General features: G+C 40.9%; 1 protein-coding gene across 1 annotated transcript; it reads left to right on the forward strand.

The window, feature by feature from the left end:
- Positions 1-2,264: 2,264 nt before the first annotated feature.
- Positions 2,265-24,042, forward strand: SDHAF4 (succinate dehydrogenase complex assembly factor 4). The gene is made up of 3 exons (XM_054492382.2): positions 2,265-2,370; positions 14,425-14,577; positions 23,676-24,042. Exons 1-3 carry the CDS (start codon positions 2,307-2,309, stop codon positions 23,783-23,785), a joined length of 327 nt encoding a protein of 108 aa, XP_054348357.1. The 5' UTR covers positions 2,265-2,306; the 3' UTR covers positions 23,786-24,042.

Genomic DNA, 24,042 nt, shown 5'->3' on the forward strand with positions numbered 1-24,042 from the left:
GAAAGAGGCAGAGTGATGTCCACAGAATGGGTCACTGTTGCAGCCCTTGTGTAATCCCCTTTTGAGAGTGGGCTGGACCTAATAGTAGGATACAGTGGAAGTGGTGGGATGTCGCTACCGAGATGAGATTACAGAAGTTCAGGGCTTCCATTTTGAGTGGTCTTTCTTGCTCCTTAGTTCATTTGTCCTGTGGAAAGCCAGCTGCTATGTTGCAAGATAGCCTTTGGAGAAGCCCACTTAACAAATAACTGAGAAGGTTTCCAGTCCAAAGTCCACAAGGAACCAAATCATGCCAATAATCAGGTGAATGAGCTTGGAAGCAGATCTTCCCTTAGTTGTGCATTTATACGAGACTGGGACTTCAGCCAACAGCTTGGCTGCAACCTCATTTAGGACCCAGAACCACAGTCACTCTGGCTTCTAGATTACTGATCCACAAAAACTGTGAGAGAATAACTGTTTATTGTTTTAAGCCAATAAATTTTGGGATAATTTGTGAGGCAGCAATAGATAACTAATAATCTTGTTCTGATTAAGAGCCCTTCTGCAATGGAAGCCTTTTTTTTTTTTCACGTTCAATAGGACCCAAATGTTTTCATGCTTTGGAACCACTTTGAGAGGTCCTATTCCAAAGACCTAGTCCAAAACTTTTACATTCCCAGTTCCCAGCCATTTGACAAACCAGTCACTGTCTATGAAATGATGTAGATTTTTATCTCAAGCCATGTCTCTTTTTAGGCAAAGCATACAAGATAAGCTAAATTCTGGCCAGGCACAGTGGCTCACACCTGTAATCCCAGCACTTTGGGAAGCTGAGAGGGGTGGGTCCCTTGAGGCCAGGAGTTCAAAACCAGCCTGGTCAACATGGTGAAACCCCGTCTCTACTAAAAATAGAAAAATCAGCTAGGTGTGGTGACCTGTGCCTGTAAAAACATGAAATACATAAATAAGCTAAGTTATGCATGCTGGAAAGAATTTTTTTTCCCTGTTCTGTTCCTTCAGGGCCTCTGTTAAGTGGGGCTCTAAATATGAAAAGCAGTCAGTTGCCAGCTGGGCCAGTTTATTGAGCGAAGCCATCATCCGACTTTGAATTTTTTCCTCAGTCTAGTCACAAGGAATTCATTATTAAACTGTGGATATAAACTAAAGGTCAAAAGCATGACCTTAGGACTGTGAGCTCCCTACAAATGAAAACTGTTTCCGTTTTGACTCTGGCCCAGTTCTGTGTATCCCACTTTCTCTCTTTTTTCTTTTTCTGTTTTTGAGATGGAGTTTTGCTCTGTCTCCAAGGCTGACGTGCAGTGGCACGATCTCTGCTCGCTGCAATCTCCGCCTCCCGAGTTCAAGCGATTCTTCTACCTCAGCCTCCCAAATAGCTGGGATTACAGGAATGTGCCACCACGCCCGGCTAATTTTTGTATTTTTAGTAGAGCCTGCCTTGTTGGCCAGGCTGGTCTCAAACTCCTGACCTCAGATAATCTACCCCCCTCGGCCTCCCAACGTGTTCGGATTACAGGAGTGAGCCACCGTGCCCGGCCCACTTTCACTTCGTAAAAGGATCTCCTTATCTAGGAGAACCAGATAATTCTCAGTTCATGATAAGAAGCTTCGATCGTATAACCACTTGATGTCATATGGTCAGACACTACCAAGGCGCAATACCTAGCCAGAAACTTTTCTTTAAAAGAAAAGACAAAATTCCAGAATTCTGGGGGCCTTCACTATGATTCTGTAAAGATTTCCACGAGTTGCACAAAGCATCCAGGTCTGCCACATCCACTCAACGCTATTAGAGCTGGTGGGATGTAAGGGTCAAGTGGCAGAGCTCCTTGCACTGGATCCTAGCCTGGATGGAGAGCCTTTTCTTGCTTTGCACCTCATTCAAAAATGTCGCCTTTCATATCATCTGGTTAGTCGGTCAGAATGGACGAACTGGGAGCTGACTGAACAAAGATTTAAAACACAAAATAGGGAGAAGTAGGTATAAGAAGCTTTTACATGAGTGAGAGAGTAAAAGGCGCTCAATCTTTGTAAACTATAAAAGGGATCTTCCACGGGACCTTTCGGCTCAGACTGACAAGCATGAACGGAACGGAATTATTCCCTCTTCTAAGTTCAGCCACGATTTGGCGTTTTAACACCGGGTAGCTTGGGTCTCTCTTGGCCAAAGAGCCGAGGCATGCCTCTAACTCCTTTTCTAAAGCCGGCCACGGAGGCCCCGCCCTCTGCAGGGAGGCTCCGGATCCTGCCGCCTGCTCCTCCCCCTACTGCTTTGCGCCTGCGCGGAGGCTCGGGGAGTCGGCGCCATGACCCCATCGAGGCTTCCTTGGTTGCTTAGCTCGGTCTCGGCCACGGCGTGGAGAGCGGCAAGTAAGCACCTGGCCGCGGGGCCACGGTCGCGGGAGGGGTCGTGAAGGCCCAGGCGCAGAGAGAAGCGCCTCCCGCGGAGGAAGCCGCGTGTGTCCTGGCCGTTCGGTGTTGCCAGGGGCTGCCCAGCTTCTCCCGACCAGCCGCCCACCCAGTGGCCTGGGCAGGTCCCTGCAGCGCCCCGGGTCTCGGGTGGGACTAAAGCGAGAAGATCGCTAAGGCCCTTTCAGCCCCCGGGACGTCCGCTTCCTACCGAGCACGCGGTGGCCCAACAGGACCACAGACGTTACGGGTTGTTCCCGTGGGAGCTCGCAGGGCACACCGCACTTTGATGCCCCTGAGAAAAATGGAAAAGAAGGCCCTTTGGGAATGGGAGTCATTGATTCACTTACTTATTTACATCATTATTTACAGGAATCCGCGCTCCTGGTCCAGGCTCCAGCAGAAAAGGATTTGTGGCAGTTTACAGTTTATCTTTTAAAAATGGGAAAAGTGCAGAAGTGAGCCAAAGTCAAATAAGTATAACGTAAATTAGATGAAGCCAGGAATTGTCAGTGTAGAAAAAGCATTCATGCTTTCAGTAAAACCAACATTTTTAAACCCATGGTTGTTGGAAATTTTTCTCAAGATAATACAGTTAGCAGCCCAGACTATGCAAAACTTTATTCATTTATTTATTTATTTATTTATTTATTTTGAGATGGAGTCTCTCTCTGTCCCTCAGGCTGGAGTGCAGTGGCGTGATCTCGGCTCACTGCAAGCTCTGCCTCCCAGGTTCACGCCATTCTCCTGCCTCAGCCTCCTGAGTAGCTGGGACTACAGGCGCCCGCCACCATGCCTGGCTAATTTTTTGTATTTTTAGTAGAGACGGGGTTTCACCGTGTTAGCCAGGATGGTCTCGATCTCTTGACTTCGTGATCCGCCCGCCTCGGCCTCCCAAAGTGCTGGGATTACAGGCGTGAGCCACCACGCCCGGCCCGCAAAACGTAATTTTAATGTATGACACCTGGAGAAGTTATGTAAGTTGAAAACAGTAATTATTGCCCTCAAATGGCGCCGGATTTCTATGCAATTTGTTTTCCTTTGTGCAATCATTTTCCCCAAATACAAACATTTTACTTAATTGTATAAGTTTTAAATAGTCCAGAAATGAATAATACAGAAAGTGAAAGTCCCACATTATCCGAACCTCAAGGTAATAATGTTAAAATTTTGAAGGGTTCATTCAACATCCCCCTTTAACTTGTTTTAAACAATTATGAATTATTCCATATATATATATATACACACACACGTAGCACACGTGTAAGCTATGTAGCACACATGTAAGCTATGAAGCACAACCAGAATCTATGAACTCAACCTCCAATTTAAGAAATAGTCTCCATTGCCAAGGAGGTCTCTGTTTGCTGCTTCCTGATACAACTGTGTAATGATGTTTTTAATCTTTATAGAAATGGTTTCATATTGTTGATTTTTTTTCAGCTAACACTGTGTTTTGTGATTGATTCACATTGATGTCTGAGGTTGTAGTTATTCATTCAACTGTGTGAACATATGATACATTTTCCAATGCCCTTCTCAAAGGACATTTGGGTAATTCCAGAAACACCAGGATTGGCTGCTACACATTCTTGTGTACCTTATTTGTGCATTAGTGGAAGGAGTGGAATTCCTGGAGTATGGTATAGGTCTTTTCAATGTTACAATATGATGCCAAGGTGTAACGGCATTTTCTAATTCTATAGCAATTTTCACTTTACCAGCAGTGTATTAGAGTTCCTGTTGTTCCACAAACTTGCCTAAACTTAATTTTGCCTTAGGTTTTAATTTTTGGCTGCCTATAGGGTAATGAAATGACACCTCATTGTGATTTTGCTTTCCTCTGATTAAAGAAGTAAAACATCGTTTCAAATATTAACGTTTTGTGAAATACCTCTTTCTTTTTTCTTTCTTTGTTTTTGAGACGGAGTTTCACTCTTGTTGCCCAGGCTGGAGTGCAATGGTGAGATTTCAGCTCACTGCAACATCTGCCTCCTGAGTTCAAACGATTCTCCTGCCTCAGCCTCCCGAGTAGCTGGTATTACAGGCGCCCACCACCACGCCCAGCTAATTTTTTGTATTTTTGGTAGAGACAGGGTTTTGCCATGAACTCAGGTGATCTCCCAGCCTCGGCCTACCAAAGTGTTGGGATTACAGGCATGAGCCACCGCGCCCAGCCTTTTTTCTTAACAGATTGCTTCTTATTTATATTCTTTACATGTATTTGTATGCTAAACCTTTTTTAGTTATGTAAGTGTCAAATATCTCAATTTGTGGTTTGTTTCTGTCACTACTAGGCAGAATAGAATAATGGGTCTGCATGTGCAATCATGCAGCTTCAATATAAAAGGTATCTTAATAAACAGATGTTTATAATTTTATCTGTAAAATTTTGTCTTGATCCTTTTGTTTATTGTTACTGCCTTGTGGTCTTGTCTAAGAAACCCTTCTGTACCCTAAAGTCATAGACATAATCTCTTGTATTTTCTTCTCAAGGTTTACAGTTTTGCTTTTCACATTTAAGCCTTTATTCTACCAGGAATTGATATTTGTGTATGGTGTGAGGCAGGAAACCAGTTTTCATTTTTTTTCATATCAAACACTTGTCCCAGGTTCATGTATTTATAGGACCTTTCCCCTACTGATATAATGCCAGTCATCATAAATCAAGTTTACTTATACATATATGCATACGTTTACTTCTTGGCTCTTTTCTCAGTCCCATTGACCTATTTGTCTATTCCTTTGCTGATACTACCTGTCTTGATAACTCTAGCCATAACTTTGTAATAAATCTTACTATTTTCTGACTGTTGTTTATGTACAGAAACATGATGCTTAATGATTTTGTATCTAAATTACCTTATTAATTTAAATAATTTACTTTGCAGATTTTGGGGACTTTGCTGCGTAGACATTCATATCATCTGCAAATGGTGACAGTCTAGTTTCTCCCTGTCTAATCCTTTTTTTTGAGAAAGGGTCTTGCTCTGTCACCCAGGGTGGAGTGCAGTGGCACAATCTCTGCTCACTGCAAACTCCACCTCCCGGGATCAAGTGATTCTCTTGCCTCGGCCTCCCGAGTAGCTGGGATTACTGGTGTGCACCACCATGCCCGGCTAATTTTTATTTTTATTTTTAGAGATGGGGTTTTGCCATGTTAACCAAGTGATCTACCCGCCTCGGCCTCTCAAAGTGCTGGGATTACAGGCATGAGCCACCGTGCCCCCCCCACCCTCCCTGTCTAATCCTTATATCTTTTTCTTTTGTTTTTCTTTCTTTGCTGAGATTTCTAGCACCATGTTGACTAGAAGTGATGACAGCAAGCATACTTATCTTGTTTATGATTATAAAGGGAATGCATTTGTATTTTATCATTAAGGTGTGATATTGCAGTCATTTAGATAAAATTGCTGCATTTTTTTTTAAGTCACCATCTCCTAATAACTTTTAAGGCGTGTTTTATAAACGAATCCTCAGGGAAGAGTTCTAGCTATCTCCCAAATAACTCTGTTCTTTTAAATAAAAAAATCACCATCTTATGTTTTTGTTAAAACTCTTTATTTTGGATTTAAATTTACTTACTGGATTTAATAATCCGTAACTGTGGGTCTTCAGAGTCCAAGCCTTTGTGAAATAAAATTTCATGGAACATGAAAAAAAATGTGGTATTAGCTACAGTTATACCCTTTTTGGGTTAAGGAAGTCCCTTTCTATGTAGAGTTTTGGGATTTTGTTTTTGTTTATGTATTTGTATTTGATTTTTAATGATGAATAAATCTTGAAGTTTACTGAATTGATTTTTCTTCATCTTACTGAGGTGTTTATCATTTTCTGCTTTAATCTGTTGAGGTGGTAAGTTACAGATTTTTCTGATAGTGAATCACTTGCATTCCTGGAAAATATTCCAAAGGATCATGGTGATTGTATTTTTAAATATAATGTTGTATTTGTTGTGCTTATATTTTGTTTAGAAATTGGCCTGTAATTTTCTTCTGTTATACACTGAAAACCCTGCCTCCCGGGTTCAAGTTATTCTTCTGCCTCAGCCTCCCGAGTAGCTGGGATTACAGGCGCACGCCACCACACCCAGCTAATTTTTGTATTTTTGGTAGAGACAGGGTTTCACCATATTGGCCAGGCTGATCTCAAACTTCTGACCTCGTGATATGCCTGCCCTGGCCTCCCAAAGTGCTGGCATTACAGGTGTGAGCCACCAGGCCCGGGCTTCCCTGGTTTTAATATTAAGGTTATTCTAGCCACATATAATGTATTGGGGATTCTACTCTCCCTTTTCCCTTCTTTGTTAGATTTTGTTGAAGATTGGAATTTTCTGTTCCTTGAGGGTTTGTTACAACTCAACTGCAAAACTGTCTAGACCTGCTCTTCTCTTCGAGGGAAGACTTTAAATTACTTGTTTAACTTCTACAATGGTTATTATTATATTTATCAGGTTTCCTCTTAAATCAGTTTTGGTAAGTTAACTTTTTCTGGAAAGTTTTTCCATTTTGTATTGTTACAATATATAGACATCAAGTTTCTGGTATTTTTTTTTAATTTTCTGCTCTCCATATAATTATGTACTCCCCTTTTCTCATATTATCTATTTTGCTTTCTCTTGTTTTTTTATAGTAGCCTTACCAAAGGTTTTACAACACTTTCAGTCTTTCTCTGTCTTTTTTTTTTTTTTTTTTTTTTGAGACAGTCTTGCTCTGTCGCCCAGGCTGGAGCGCAGTGGTGCGATCTTGGTTCACTGCAACCTCCACCTCCCAGGTTCTAGTGATTATCCTGCCTCAGCCTCGTAGCTGGAATTACAGGCATGTACCACCATGTCTGGCTAATTTTTGTGTTTTTAGTAGAGACGAGGTTTCACCATGTTGGCCAGGCTGGAACACTTTCAGTCTTTTCAGAGCACCAACCTTTGTTTATTGTTGATCTTCTTTGTTATAAGTTATTCAAAGGATATTTATTGTACAACATGGTGACTATAGTTAATGTATTGTATGCTTGAAAATTGCTGAAAGTAGATTTTAAGTTTTCTCATCAGAAATAATTGATAGATACGTGAGTTAAGGCATATATTAGCTTGATTTAGCTATTTCACAATATATACATATTTCAAAACATGCTGTACACCATAAATGTATATAATATTTATCAATTAAAAAATGAAGACTATATTGAAAGTTATTTTTACATTGTAAATTATGTTATCTTTTATTCCTTTTTTTCTTATTATCTTATTTTTCCATTTTCTGTGTTTTTTTTTTTTTTAAACATGCAAATGGTGTATCTCACATAAACAGCATATGGCTTGTTTCCGGTTTGTTTGTATGGGGGTTTTTGTTGTTTTGCAGACTAATAGTCTCTTTACCCTTATAATTACTGATACAGTTACATTCCTCTGTTCAGACTCGTGGGTCTGTGTGTGTGTGCACATGCATGCACAAGTATGTGTATTTTGGGTGGGATTTTGATTTTGATAAAACCTATAAAGATTTTGATTTTGATAAACGTATAAAGACTTTTGTATAGTCAGTATGTAAAAGCATTTTCTCTCTATTCTTATCTCCCACTTTACTTCTGGGAACACTTTTTTCTTTTTTCTGAGAGACAGAGTCTTGCCCTGTCACCTAGGATAGAGAGCAGTAGTGCAGTCATAGCTCCTGATCTCCAGGACACAAGCCATACTCCCGCCTCAGCCTTCTGCTGAGTAGCTAAGACTATAGGCACCACCGTCATGCAGTCATGCCCAGCTAATCTTTCATTATTTTTATTCATTTGTCTCTATGCTTTTTTCTGTATAATTTCTTTGAAACTTCATTCCAGATCATAAATTCTCTTTTCAATTGTATTTATTCTGCTATTTGGCCTTTTTTTTTTTGAGACGGAATCTCACTCTATTGCCCAGGCTGGAGTGCAGTGGCACAGTCTTGGCTCACTGCAAACTCTGCCTCCTGGGCTCAAGTGATTCTCAGCCTCCTGAGTAGCTGGGATTACAGGCACCCTCCACCACACCCAGCTAATTTTTGTATTTCAAGTGGAGATGCAGTTTCACCAGATTGGCCAGGCTGGTCTTGAACCCCTGACCTCAGGTGATCCACCCGCCTCAGCCTCCCAAATTGCTAGGATTACAGGTGTGAGCCACAATGTCCGGCCAGCTATTTGGCCTTTTTATTGAGTTTTAGGTTTGTTATTTCTGAATTTCCGTGTTTTTCTTTCTTTGTTTTGTGGCCTAATTTTTCTTTTTCTTTTCTTTTCTTTTTTTTTTTTTTTAATACAGAGTCTTGCTCTGTCTCCCTGGCTGGAGTGTAGTGGCGTGATCTCACTCACGGCAACCTCTGCTCCCCTGGTTCAAGCAATTGTCCCGCCTCAGCCTCCCAAGTAGCTGGGATTACAGGTGCCCACCACCACGCCCAGCTAATTTTTTGTATTTTTGGTAGAGATGGGGTTTCACCTTATTGGCTAGGCTGGTCTGGAACTCCTGACCTCAAGTAATCTTCCTACTTTGGCCTCCCAAAGTGCTGGAATTACAGGTGTGAGCCACTGTGCCCAGCCTAAAAAAAACTTTTGCAAAGCCGAAAGTAATTAAGCAAAAAGAGATGATGAAAAATGATTAGGCTGGCCGGGCATGGTGGCTCATGCCTGTAATCCCAGCACTTTGGGAGGCCAAGGCGGGTGGATCACCTGAGGTCAGGTGTTCGAGACCAGCCTGGCCTACATGGTGAAACCCCATCTCTACTAAAAATACAAAAATTAGGTGGGCATGGTGGCGCATGCCTGTAATCCCAGCTATTGGGAGGCTGAAGCAGGAGAATCGCTTGATCCCGGGAGGTGAAGGTTGCAGTGAGCTGAGATCACACCACTGCACTCCAGCCTGGGTGACAGAGCAAGGCTCCATCTCAAAAAAAAAAAAAAAAGATGCTTAGGGATTTTTGGAAGATGCAGCTAGTGTGTAGTTAGGCCTAAACACGGGTGTGGGTCAGCCAGTGGCTTCAGAATCTCAGAGGGGCTTCTACTTTTCACATCTTCACTCAGAACCAAGGTTAAAGTAGACACTTTTTCTTCCTTAACTGTCTTTCTTCTAGTTCCTTGCTATTTGGAACAGCATCATAATTATCACCCGGGAGCTTGTTAAAAATGCAAGAATTACAAGTCCCACCTAGAACTACTCAGAATCTGCATTTTAACAAAATCCCCCAGGTGGTTTTTATCTATGTTTTAAATCTTTCAGCTGGGTGCGGTGGCTCACACCCGTAATCCCAGCACTTTGGGAGGCAAGAGGATCACTTGAGTTCAGGAGTTCGAGACCAGCCTGGGCAACATAGTGAGACCCCCCATCTCTACAAAAAATAAAATTAGCTGGGCATGGTGTTGCGTGGCTGTAGTCCCAGCTGCTGAGGAGGCTGAGGCAGGAAGATGGTTTGAGTCCAGGAGATTAAGGCTACTGTGAGCCATGATTCTGCCATTACACTCAAGACTGGGCAACAGAGCAAGACCCTGTTTCAAAACACAACAAAAATCTTCAGTTCACTTTCTTTTCTCAGTATGTGAGCCTCCATGAGTCCTGGCTTCTCCTGTGCTTTCTATTTTGCTTGAGTTTAAGAGACTGTCATCTCCCTGCTGTCCTGAAAGCTCTGTATCCTAAGATCTAGGCAAGAAAGACACAAGAAGGCATTGCACCATGGCTTATGCCTGTAATCCCAATACTTCGGGAGACCAAAGCAGATAGATCACTTGAGGTCAGGAGTTCGATACCAGCCTGGCCAACATGGCGAAACCCCATCTCTATTAAAAATACAAAAATTAGCTCGGCGTATTGGTGGGTGCCTGTAATCCCATCTACTCAGGAGGCTGAGGCACAAGAATCACTTGAACCCTGGAAGTGGAGGTTGCAATGAGCTGAGATCGTGCCACTGCACTCCAGCCTGGGGGACAGAGTGAGATTCTGTCTGGAAAAAAAAAAAAAAAAAAAAAAAAGACCAGCCTGGTCAACATGGTGAAACCCCATCTCTACTGAAAATACAAAAACTTAGCTGGGTGTGGTGGCTAATTTTTTTTTGTCTCTGTTCAAAAAAAAAAAAGAAAAGAAAAAGACAATAAGTGTACCCGTTTCACTTTGTGTTTACCTCACTGGACTGTCTTTTCAGTTTATCATTATTTACTTTCGTAAAGGTTCTATCTCTGATTTAGAAGATGTTTGATTTTGTTTTACCTTTTTAGGTATTTTATGGCTGTAGAGTTTTGGCATTTCTGATTTATCGAATTACCAGAGACGAAAGTTTTGAGTTGTGTGTTGTTTTTGTATATGTGTGTGTGTGTGTGTGAGAGAGAGAGAGAGTCATTCTTTTGCTTTTATTATTTCTTCTTTTAGACGGTTTTCTTCTTGTCTATTATGTCCATGTAAACACAATTCTAAATAGGTTTGGATAAAGTCAAACCACCCCTTGAAGTAGAAGAGATGGGCTTTATGGTTGTTATTTCATGATGTTGTTAAAAGAGACTTTTGTTTTAAGTTTGTCAGCTATTTCCCGTGTAGTCGAGGTAGTCAAAAGTCTGCTGATAGCCAAAATGTAATCCTAACATGAATACAGTTACTATTGCTCAACACCCACTATTTAATAGGCAGAATTAACAGGAGTGGTCCTTGGGCTTAGCTCCTCATCTGACACGCCCTTGTTTCTTTTGGTCTGCCTTTGAAGCTACTTGTATGTGCTTCACTACCAACACCCCTGGCAGGCTGATGTGCACACACTTGTGTCAAAAGCTGTAAAGCCTGCAGGTACCAAGGAGCACAGTGTCCCATCTTATCTTGTACAGAAATGAGGGGCATTATCTTCCCCTGTGTTCTGTCACACTGTTACCTGACTACAAAAATAGTTCTGTTTTTGTTTCCAATGGCCTCCTTTAGAGTCCCTTGAGAAAACTGGTCTTTCAACTTTTCCTTGTAAACCTTCTTTCTATAGATAAAGTCCTTCAGAAGTCTGCAAGGTCATATTAGGGACCAGTTTCTCCAACTTACACTTTGCTCCTCCTCGCTTTCCCCAAGATACAGTTTTCTGTTCTTCACCAGAAACCCTTACACAAATTAACTTATACATCCCAGAGTTAGGCTCAAGTTATTGATGCACTTGCTCAATGTGTACACATACACAGACATACACATATTTATCTTAACCACTTGTATGCATATGTATTTGTGTCTATTTCTTTAAACAAGGTGGGGTTATGTAGTGATGACTAGAATATGAGAAAAATATGTGTAATGAAAAAACATGCTAATATGTAATGCTGTCAAGAGCTTACAGATAATTCCATCAAAATAACAATAAATACTGTTTGTCACTATACTAAATGCATAAATTGTCCCATTTATTCAGCAATCTCATGTGATAGGTACTGTAATTTTTCTATTTAGAGGGAAGGAAACAGAAAGGGTAATTTGACCAACATCCAACACCTAGTAAGTGGTTGCATTTGTTTCCTATTGCTGCTATAACATATTACCACAAATTTAGTGGCTTAACATGTTTTACAGTTTTGGAGGTCAGGAGTCTGGAAGGGGTCTCACTGAGCTGGAACCAGGGAGTTAGCAGGGCTGTGTTCCTTCTGGAGGCCACATCCATTTCCTTCTCTCTTTTAGCTTCTAGAGGCTGCCCACATTCCTTGGCTTGCCCCCTTCCTACGTCTTCAAAGCCAGCAACATCGGGTCTGGTCTGTCTTCCAACCCTGTCTTCCCTTTTAAAGGACCCTTGTGGTTACATTGACCCACCCTATAATACTGGATAATCTCCCTATTTTAAGGTCATCTGATTAGCCACCTTAATTCTGTCTGCTACCAAAATTCTTCACCATGTAACCAAACCTATTCACAGATTCTGGGTATTGGATTCTGATTATCTTTGAGGCCATTATTCTGTTTGCCACAGAGGTGTAGCTAGAACTTGTACTCAAATTTATCTGCTTCTAAAGCAAATTCTTTAGGAAGCTGGAAACCCCTAACACTGAGATCACTTTTTTCCCGGTGGTTTTGCCCTTGCTGAATATTATCTCAATGAGGGTTTGGATAACTTTCATAGCACTGAAAGTTAAACTCTCTTTAGAAACTAGAGAGAAAATGATCTTATTTACGCATTGCAGACACCCAGTACATTTTAAAATCCCAAGTTTTATTTTAGATTCAGGGAGTACATGTGCAGGTTTGTTACCTGGGTATATGTGTGATGCTGAGATTTGGGATACGAATAATCCCATCACCCAGGTAATGAGCATAGTACCTAAAAGTTAGTTTTTCAACCCTTGCATCCCCTTCCTCCCTCCCTGACAGTAGTACCCAGTTTCTATTGTTGCCTTCTTTATGTTCTTGAGTATCCAGTGTTTCACTCTATAGAATTAGAAAATTATATGTGAGAATATGCAATATTTGGTTTTCTGTTCCTGCATTAGTTCACTTAGGATAATGGCCTCCAGCTGCATCCATGTTGCAGCAAAGGACATGATTTCATTATTTTTATGGTTGCATAGTATTCCATGGTATATATGTACCACATTTTCTTTATCCAGTCCACCACTGATGAGCACCTAGGTTGATTCTGTGTCTTTGCTATTGTGAATAGTGCTGCAGTGAACATGCAAGTGCATGTGTCTTTCTGGTGTGAAAAATGAGTAGTTTTCTTTCGGGTATATACCCAGTAACAGGATTGCTGGGTCAAATGATAGTTCTGTTTTAAGTACTTTGAGAAATCTCCAAACTGTTTTCCACAGTAGCTGAACTAAGATACATCCCCACTAGCAGTATATACGCATTCCCTCTTCTGTACAGCCTCACCAGCATCGGTTGTTTTTTAACTTTTTAATAATAGCCATTCTTACTGATGTGACATGGTCTCTCATTATGATTTTAATTTGCATTTATCTACCAATTCGTGATGTGGAGCATTTTTTAATATGTTTGTTGGCCATTTGTATGTCTTCTTTTGAGAAGTGTCTCTTCATGTCTGTTGTCCATTTTTTAGTGCGGTTGTTGTTTGCTTATTGAGTTGTTTTAAGTTCCTTATAGATTCTGGATATGAGACTTTTCTCTGATGTGTAGTTTGCAAATATTTTCTCCCATTCTGTAGGTTGTATGTTTACTCTGTTGAGAGTTTCTTTTGCTCTACAAAAGCTTTTTAGTTTAATTAAGTCTCATTTGTCAATTTGTTGTTGTTGTTGTTGCAGTTGCTTTTGAGGACTTAGTCATAAATTATTTCCCAAGACCAATGTCCAGAAGAGTGTTTCCTAGGTTTTTTTCTAGGATTCTTACAGTTTGAGGTCTTACATTTAAATCTTTAATCCATCTCGAGTTAATTTTTGTATGTGGTGACAAATAGGGGTCCAGTTTCATTGTTCTGCACATAGCTGCCAACTATCCCAGCACTGTTTATCAAGTAGGGACTTCTTTCCCCATAAAACAAAGTTTTTTTAGAGACATGGTCTCACTATGTTACCCAGACTAGAATTGAGCTCCTGAGCTCAAGGAATCCTCCCTCTTCAGCCTCCTGCGTAACTGAGACTACAGGTGCATGCCACCATGCCCAACTTGATGTATTCTTAAAGTTTTAGTTGACAGGAAAAGAGGACCTTGATTAGGATTTAAATGTAGCCACTTCTGACTTTTAGAGATTTGAATACTAAATATTGTCATTGGAAAGTTTGTACTACTAAGTTACTCTTAATATTTGAACTCCTGGTTTTTTGGCATTGCTTCAGATAGGAATTAATGTTTTAATATAAGTTTCTGCAATATAGATAACGATTAACTAATTTATTTCATAGCCCTTCTTTTCAAACTGGTGGTCTTCCAGGAAGGGAAATGGCTGGAGAGGAAGGAAGAATTTTCACTCTACGTCCTCTTGTACTTTTTGAACTTTGAGAAATGTGAATGTATAAAGTAAAAACAAATAAATAAAATTTTATAAATGTTTAAAGTGGAATAAATGAACAGCTCCTATTTTTCTATTATCTCCACTCTTCTAGGATCACCCCTTCTGTGTCATTCTCTGAGGAAAACAAGTTCTTCTCAAGGAGGAAAGTCTGAACTTGTCAAACCGTCCCTTAGGAAGCCGAAGTTACCAGAAGGTCGTTTTGATGCACCAGAGGATTCCCATTTAGAGAAAGAACCACTGGAAAGTAAGTATAATAAAGCACCTCTCAGTTTTTGACGTATCAAGGAAAGTGTTTTAGCTATTGAGAAAATGAGTGAAAGGAAAGAAATATGTTATTGCTTAAATTCTATAGTAATAAAGCATATTTCAACAATGAGTAAAATCACCATATTGATCATCAATACATGTAGATTTCTTAATAAAAAAGATTTTCAAGACTCTGACAGGTATTTGATTGTGTTTGTTTTATTTATTATACCTCATTATTCATATAACAAAATATATAAGTTGAGACCTTCTTTGATACAAATAAATGATGTTATTTGTATCAAAGAAGGTTATGTTATTTGTATCAAAGAAGATCTTATGTGAATAATGAGGTATAATAAATATAACCACTTTATATATGTAATGTACACATATTATATATATAAAGAATTCCAATAATGCAACAAAAAGTCAAAAATAGCAAAGCACTTGAGTCTTAACTTATATCTTTTGCTATATGAATAATGAGATATGATTAATAAATAACAAATATATGTGTATATTATATGTATGTATGTGTGTGTGTGTAGAACTCCAGTAATCTACAAAAAATAAAAATAAAAAATAGCGAAGTACTTGAGTAGACATTTCTCCAGAGAAGGTATACAAATGTACAAATGGCCAACAAACACATGAAAAGATGCTCAGCATCAGCATCATTATCATTAGGGAAATGCAAATCAAAACTATGGATACTATTTCACAACCACTAGGATGACTATAATAGAAAAAAATGGAAAATAACAAGTGTTGGGAAGGATGTGAAGAAATTGAAACCCTCAGGCATTTCTGCTGGGAATGTAAAACGTTGCAGCCGCTGTGTTAAACAGTATGGTTATTCCTCAAAAAATCGAACATAAAACTACCGTTTGACCCAGCAGTTCCACTCTTAGGTATGTATCTAAAGGAATTGAAAGCAGGGACTTGAACAGATATCTCTGTAACTACGTTCATAGTATTATTAACAGTAGCCAAAAGGTGGAAACAACCCAATGTTCACGAACAAATGAATTGTTAAACAAAATGTAGCATATGCATCTGGTGGAAAACTATTCAGTCATAAAAAGCAATTAAATTTTAATATATGCTACAACATGGATGGACCTTGAAAACATTATGTTTAGTGAAATAAGCTGGACCCAGAAGGGCAAATATATGATTCCACTTATATAAGGTACCTAGAATAGGCAAATTCATAGAGAAAGTATAGAGGCTATCAGGGATTCCGGGGACTAAGGAAGAAGTCATTGTTTGGTGGGTACAGAGTTCATTGTGGGGATGATGAAAATGTTTTAGGTATAGATAGTGGTGATGGTTATACAACCTTGTGAATATATTTTTGTTGTTGTTTTTGTTTTTGAGATGGAGCCTCACTCTCACCTAGGCTGGAGTGCAGTGGCACAATCTCGGCTCACTGCAACCTCCGTCTCCCAGGTTCATGTAATACTCCTGTCTCAGCCTCCCGAGTAGCTGGGATTACAGGCACACCACCACACTGGCTCATTGTTGTATTTTTAGTAGAGATGGGGTTTCACCATGTTGGCCAGACTGGTCTTGAACTCCTGACCTCAAGTGACCAACCCACCTCGGCCTCCCAAAGTGCTGGGATTACAGGCATGAGCCACTGTGTCTGGCAGTGAATGTATTTAATACTACCAAATTGCACACTTACAGATGGTTAAATGAGAAATATTACTGGCAGTGAATGTATTTAATACTACCAAATTGTACACTTACAAATGGTTAAATGAGAAATATTATGTTATGTATATTTTACCACAGTAAAAAAAAAAGAAAGCAAAAACCAGCACATTTCAAAAGCTAATCATCTATTTGACATAATGGTAGGCATTCAGCGTAAGTCTTGTATCACTCAAGTTTATGTTGAACCTACCATCCCTTAGAAATTTCTGACAAACATCACCAAATACAGCAGGTACTCTTCAGTCCTTGTTTTATTTGAACAATCCACAACCTTTGACAGTGTTAACTGTTGCTTCTGGAAATCTCCTGCCTTGATTTCCATTATGCTTTCCTTAGTTTCATTTTCTGTGTGTGTATGTGTGTGTGTGTGTGTGTGTGTGTGTGTGTTGTTTTGTTTTGTTTTGTTGAGACAGGGTCTTGCTCTGTTGCCCACGCTGAAGTGCAGTGGCATGAACACATGGCTCACTGCAGCCTTAACCTTCCCAGCTCAAACTATCCTCCTGCCTCAGTCTCCTGAGTAAGTGAGACCACAGGCACATACCACCATGCTCACCTAATTAAAAAAATTTTTTTGTAGAGATGAGGTCTTGCCATGTTACCCAGGCTGGCCTCAACTCCTGGGCTCAAGCAGTCCTTCTGCCTCGGCCTCCCAAAGTGCTGGGATTACAAGTATGAGCCACCATTCCTGGCATGCTTTCTTTAGTTTCTCACCCTATTTCTTCACCAGTTTCTTCCTGGGCTCCTTTTTGAGCTCCTCTGCCTCTGCCCAACACCTAAATGTGGGTATTTGCCTTGCCTCTGTTCTTAGCCCCCTAAGTATTCCAAGGGAGATTTCATATTTCCCTAAAATTATTTGATTGATTTGATTGATTGAAGCAGAGTCTCACTCTGTCACCCAGGCTGAAGTGCAGTGGCGCCATCACAGCTCACTGCACCCTCAACCTCCTGGGGTTCACTACTCAGCCTCTCCTGTAACTGGGGCTACAGGCATGCACCACCACACCTGGCTAATTTTTCTATTTGTTTCTTTAAGAGATAGAGTCTCAGTATGTTGCCCAGGCTGGTCTTGAACTCCTGGGCTCAAACCATCTTCCCACCTCAGCCTCCCAAAGTGCTGAGATTAACAGGCATGAGCCACAACGCCCAGCTTAAAATGATTTTAAATATCACCTATGTGTTGGTGATTCATACATTTATACCTCTAATCAGACCTCTTTCCTGAGCATCACTCCCCTGTCTCCATTTGCCTCCTGAATATCTTTCTTTGCATATTCCAGAAGTCTCAAAATTAATATTTCTAAAACTAAAGTCATCCTGTACCCATTGTTCCAACTCACCTTCAGCCCTCCCACCTGCCTGATCTCATATCCTCCTCTTCCTTCTGGATTTCCAGTCCACCCCATCTACCAAGTCACCCAGGCCCGAAATCTGGGGATAATCTTTTACTCCTGCCTCTTCCTATCTCCTGTGACTGATCACTAACCAAGTCCTGTTGCTTCTACCCTTTTAACATCTCTCAAATTTATTCCCTCTTACTCATCCTACCAGTAAGGCCCAAATTCAAGCTGTCTCTAGCTCCACTGGTCTCCTAACAAGCCTCTCTGCTTCCTTGTTTCCTTCCTTCTAGTCTTGTCTCCCCGCCTCTAGTATGTACTTTATTCTAAGAAAACTGTGTAGGTTGTCTCCTTGAAAAGAGTAGATTTCATTATTAAGATCATAAAGGAAAATGTTAGCAGCTAGGCACTCTGCTTGGTATAAAGATGAATAAGAAAGGAAGATGAGATAATGTAAATAACGATGAACAGGACATCATGTGGTAACTAGCATGAGAGATACACAAAAAGATCGAGAAAAGTCAACAAAAGAGATAACATTTGAGCTGGGGTCTAAGGAAAAATAATTTTTTGTTTTTTTGAGTTGGAGTCTCGCTCTGTCACGCAGGCTGGAGGACAGTGGTGCGATTTCAGCTCACCGCAACCTCCGCCTCCCGGGTTCAAGCGATTCTCCTGCCTCAGCCTCCTGAGTAGCTGGGATTACAGGCGTCTGGCACCACACCTGGCTAATTTTTGTATTTTTAGTAGAAACGGGGTTTCACCATGTTGGTCAGGCTGGTCTCAAACTCCTGACTTCAGGTGATCCACCTGCCTTGGCCTTCCAAAGTGCTGGGGTTACAGGTGTGAGCCACCATGCCTGGCCTGAAAAGTAAAATTTTTATAAGTAGATAAGATGTGGTGAGGAGACGTTTCAAAATAACTGGAGAAAGCTATGCTCAAAGAGAAAGAGGCTGCAAAACATTAACACTTACAAGACCCAGCTAATGGGCCTCTTTGGCTTCAGCGTAAATTATATATGTATTCGATTAATACAGGGATGTCCAATCTCTTGGCTTCCCTGGGTCACATTGGAAGAAGAATTGTCTTAGGCCACACATAAAATACACTAACAATAGCTGATGAGCTAAACAAAAACAAAAACAAAACAAAAATCACACAAAAATACTCAATGTTTTAAGAAAGTTTACGAATGTGTGTTGGGCCACATTCAAAGCCATCCTGGGCCACATGCAGCCCGTGGACCGTGGGTTAGACAGGCTTGGATTAATTGAATATAAAGCTAGACACGCAGGTTCAGCTCAAATCTGGGAGGGCCTGAAATCCCAGATTACAGTGTAAGGGCTTTATGCAGTGAGCAGTGAGGAAATGTATTTGGATAGAGGTTGTTTTAATTAGCTTTATTAAATATAGTCTGCATATGATAAAATTCACCCATGTTAAATATACAGTTGAGTGAAGTTGTTGTTGTTGTTGTTGTTGTTGTTGTTGTTTGAGACGGAGTTTTGCTCTGTTGCCCAGCCTGGAGTGCAGTGGTATGATCTCGGCTCACTGCAACCTCTGCCTCTCGGGTTCAAGCGAGTCTCCTGCCTCAGCCTCCCTGGGATTACAGGCACCTGCCACCACACCTGGTTAATTTTTGTATTTTTAATAGAGTTGGGGTTTCACCATGTTAGCCAGGCTGGTCTCGAACTCCTGACCTCATGATCTGCTCACCTTGGCCTCCCAAAGTGCTAGGATTACAGGCATGAGCCACCACGCCTGGCTAGTGAGTTTTAACAAATGTTTACAGCCATGGAAACCACACAAAGTGTAAAATAGTTCTGTCCCCTAAAGAGGTACAAGGCAGTTCATCCTCTCCCCACCTCCTCCCAGCAACCATTGATCTGTTCTCTATCACTGTAGTTTTGCTTTTTCTAGGATTTTATTTAAATGAAACTCTACAATATGTAGTCTTTGGTGTCTGGTTCCTTTCACATAGTATAATGTTGCATTAGTTCTAAAATGGGACACTGAGAGCAGGAACCAGGGTGGTAATGGTGAGAACAAAAAGTTTCAGAAAACTGTAGGCTATTATAAGGGCAAAAATTAGGTTAACAAATGTGAGGAAGAAGAGACATGGAAAGATACGAGGGTGTGGTCAGAAAGAAGAGTGCTCAAAAGAGTGTGGGATTTGGAGGAGGAACATACTCAAAAAATAATAAAGTCCAGTGGACAGCAGAAGTAGATATGAAAGTCATCAGGAAAGAGATTGGTGACCTCTGTGGCCTCGATGTGTGATGATTTACTAATGTGGATGTCGATATTAGGGATGATAGGGAGAGAGAGATGAAACTATGAACCAGATATTGGTCCCATCCAAGAAGACAGAAGAATCTTTGAGTTTACTATAAGACTAGAGAAAAGCACTGGATAGGTAAATGGTATAGAATTCCAAAAAGGAAAGGCTGTAGAGGTCTGGCATTAGAATGAGAGGCTGGAAACAGCAGTGAGGAGCAGGGACATCTTGACCTGTTCTTTCTTCCCCAGTGCTGTGGACTGAATTATGTTCCCCCAAAATTCATCTGCTGGAGCTCTAACCCCCCAGATGATGGTATTTGGAGATGAGGCCTTTGGGAGATAATTAGGTTTAGATCATGAGAGTAGGGTAAATCTTTAAGGGATGGAACTGTTTCACACTTTGTGTTATTTACATGACTGTCAACATTTGTTAAAACTCACTGAACTGCGTACTTAAAATGGGTGAATTTTATTATAAGCAGACAATACTTTAATAAAGCTGATGGGAATCTCATGGTGGGAATAGTGCCCTTATAAGAAGAGATACCAGCAAGCTTGCTGTCTCTCTTTCTCTGCCATGTGAGGACACAGCAAGAAGCGACCATCTGTAAGCCAGGAAGAAAGCCCTCATGAGAACCAACCATGCTAGCACCCTGATTTCAGCCTACCAGCCTCCAGAGCTGTGAGAAAATAAGTTTCTGCTGTTTACTCCACCTAGTCTATGGTATTTTGTTACGGCAGCTCAAGCTAAGACATCCAGTGAGCCACAGAGATATGTGAGAAAGAAGAACTTCCATTAGAGAGGCCTTCGAGGGAGTTCGTAGAGTAGGAAAAAGCCACCTTGCATTGCAGTAAAGCATGGAATTCTTTTGAAAACAGAATGATGATGAGTATGGGGGAGAGTTTATTCACAATATAACAAGAATAAAAGAATGAATATTTGAAAAATTTTCACGGTAAATTCTGTATCCTTTTTCTTTTGCCTAGAGAGGGGCTTTATGATTTTGGTGAAGATCATTTAGTTTTCTAAAGAGTTATAGTTTGGGTATCCTGCAGTTTCCCTGTGCTATGCAGGATAAAATAAAAGCCGTATGCCTTTTCTTCTGTTAATTTGTCTTTTGTCAGTTGATTTTTGGCAAACCTTCAGAGGGCAAGGAGGATGTTTTTCCTTGGCCCCTACACCTTCTCCCAGAGTCCAAGCAATGTGCTTCCTCAGTAGAACAGGTTTCAACATCTCTAAGTAGCTATGATGACGACCTCAGCAGAGAATACCCACCTTGAGGGAATGTGACACCCATGCCCCCAAAAGTCTAGTTGCCTTTTGGTGTGTGTCTCAGGAGTATAACTGACTTCTCTAGGGATTGAATGTAAGAGAGACCTAAGTAACCATGGGGTTTGAATAAAGCAAATCTGGGTTTGAACTGGAGCTCTCAGAGGCTTCTACTCTCTGGGTTTCAGTTTCCTCCTAACACCTGCCTTAGAATGCCCTTATGAGAAGAAACTGAGATGATAGGGCACTTTGCACTTTCCCTTTCAAGCCTTGCCAGAGTTTGTTATTCTTGTATGTATTTGTTTGCCTTTTTTTTTTTTTTTTTTTTTTGGCCTACTTCAGTACTCTGTGAGCCCTACGAGGGAAGGGGCCTTCTATTGCATGGTCACTACTGTATCCCTCACCCCACCTTTACATAGCATAGGGCCTGGCGGAGTAATAGTGGAATAAATGAATGAAACTGCCCACAGGATGGCCATGAGGATGAAAATAAATCTCTTCATTCATTCATATGATACGTATTAAGTATCCTCTGTGAGCCAAACACTGAAACAGCAATGGATAAAATGCACAAAAAATTATACCATAATGAAGCTTAACATTTTAGTGGGAGAGACAGACAATAATCAAAGTAAAGTTTAAAAATATACTAAATTAGTGATAATTGCTGAAGATAATGTAAATCTGGGAAGGAATGGGAAGTGTTGGGAGAGTGGCCACAATAAATAAATAAATAGATACAGTTTAAGAATTAGGGGCCAGGCGGCTGGGCACAGTGGCTCACGCCTGTAACCCCAGCACTTTGGGAGGCTGAGGTGGGTGGATCACCTGAGGTCAGGAGTTCAAGACCAGCCTGGTCAACAAAGTAAAACCACCATCTCTACTAAAAATACAAAAAATTAGCTGGGCATGGTGGTGCACACCTGTAATCCCAGCTACTCGAGAGGCTGAGGCAGGAGAATCACTTGAACCCTGGAGGCAGAGGTTGCAGTGAGCCAAGATCATGCCATTGCACTCCAGCCTGACCAATAAGAGTGAAACTCCATCACACACACACACACACAGACACACAAAAGAATTAGGGGTCAGGTGCAGTGGCTCACGCCTGTAATCCCAGCACTTTGGGAGGCCAAGGTGGGTAGATCATTTGGGGTCAGGAGTTTGAGACCAGCCTGGCCAACATAGTGAAACCCCATCTCTACTAAAAGTACAATTATTAGCCAGGCACATAGTGGTGTGCACCTGTAGTCCCAGCTACTTGGGAGGCTGAGGCAGGAGAATTGCTTGAACCCAGGAGGCGAAGGGTGCAGTGAGCTGAGATCACGCCACTCCACTACTCCAGCAGGGCAACAGAGCTAGGCTCCATCTCAAAAAACAAAACAAAACAAAGAATTAGGGCTCTGTCTAATAGTTGGTTCCTCTCCTGTTTTTTCCGTATACAGAGCAGTACAGTGTATGGGCTGAGAACAAGACTGCAGCCAGGATGTCTGAATTCAAACTCAGTTTTATCACTTAGAAGCTATGTGATACAGAGCAACTTTCTTAACCCTTTGTGACTCATTTTCTTCATCTATAAAGTTGGAACAATAATTGTTCTTGTCCCATAGGATTGTTAGGAAGAGTAAATGGATTAGCATACATAAAGTGCTGAGAATTGAGCCTGGCTTGTGATGGGGATTCCTACTATGAACACATAGTATTAAGAATAATAATTACTATTATGATTATAGATGGCAGTCCCAGCCAACCAGTTGCTGAAGCCAAAACCCTGTGATGAGGAACAGTAATTCTCTAGCTAAGATTAATTGACATTCCTATGCACCTGGCACCACGCTAAACCCTTTACATGTATTACCTTGTTTAGTTATCAACACAGTGAGAGAAGTATGATTGTTCTCCCCATTCTACTGGTCAGAAAACTGTGGCATTAAGTCAAAGTGACTCCTTCAAAGTAATCTTATTTCAAGACCTTTCAAGTCTTATGAATTTGTACTCTGTATTCTCTTCTCAAACTCAGGAAAAAGAATCACATTTACAGTTCATTTAAAGACTGCATGGTAACCAGGTTGGTAAGATCTAGCCTATCAGCAACCTGTCTTTAAAATTGACCATAGGCCGGTCTCGGTGGCTCACGCCTGTAATCCCAGCACTTTGGGAGGCCGAGGCGGGCAGAACACTTGAGGTCAGGAGTTTGAGACCAGCCTGGCCAACATGGTGAAACCCCTTCTCTACTAAAAATACAAAAATTAGCTGGGCGTGGTGGCATGCGCCTGTAAACCCAGCTACTCGGGAGGCTGAGGCAGGAAAATCACTTGAACCCAGAAGGCAGAGGTTGCAGTGAGCCCAGATCACGCCACTGCAATCCAGCCTGGGCAACAGAGGGAGACTCTGTCTCAAAAAATAATTAATAAATAAATAAGTTAAATAAAATTGACTATAAGGCCTTTCCTGCCTCCATTAACTGCTTTATTTATATCTCGTTTTCCTTAGAATTTCCAGATGATGTTAATCCAGTGACCAAAGAAAAAGGTGGACCCAGGGGCCCAGAACCTACCCGATATGGAGATTGGGAACGAAAAGGACGCTGTATTGATTTTTAAGTCGCATATTCTTTAACCTCAATATTGTTTTCTGAATATGTACATCTGAATTAACTTATTTCTGATTATTTTCTTTCTTTATATCCTTTATGTCGTGTAGTTTCTATAATGTGTTTAAATATATATATATATGATGGCTTTGGAAGAAAATATGCTGCTATAAATTAGGAAAGGGAGACCAGCCTGACCAATATGGAGAAATCTCGCCTTTACTAAAAATACAAAATTAGCCAGGCGTGGTGGCATGCACCTGTAAT

Source organism: Pongo pygmaeus, chromosome 5 (genome assembly GCF_028885625.2).
Source record: "Pongo pygmaeus isolate AG05252 chromosome 5, NHGRI_mPonPyg2-v2.0_pri, whole genome shotgun sequence".
In the NCBI taxonomy this organism is placed as follows: domain Eukaryota; kingdom Metazoa; phylum Chordata; class Mammalia; order Primates; family Hominidae; genus Pongo; species Pongo pygmaeus.

Excerpts from the sequence above, each read along its gene's own strand:
- SDHAF4 (XM_054492382.2), top strand. The coding sequence starts at position 2,307 with ATGACCCCATCGAGGCTTCCTTGGTTGCTTAGCTCGGTCTCGGCCACG. Across the intron at positions 2,371-14,424 it reads CACGGCGTGGAGAGCGGCAA|GATCACCCCTTCTGTGTCAT; the intron begins GTAAGCACCTGG and ends CCACTCTTCTAG. Across the intron at positions 14,578-23,675 it reads AGAGAAAGAACCACTGGAAA|AATTTCCAGATGATGTTAAT; the intron begins GTAAGTATAATA and ends CGTTTTCCTTAG.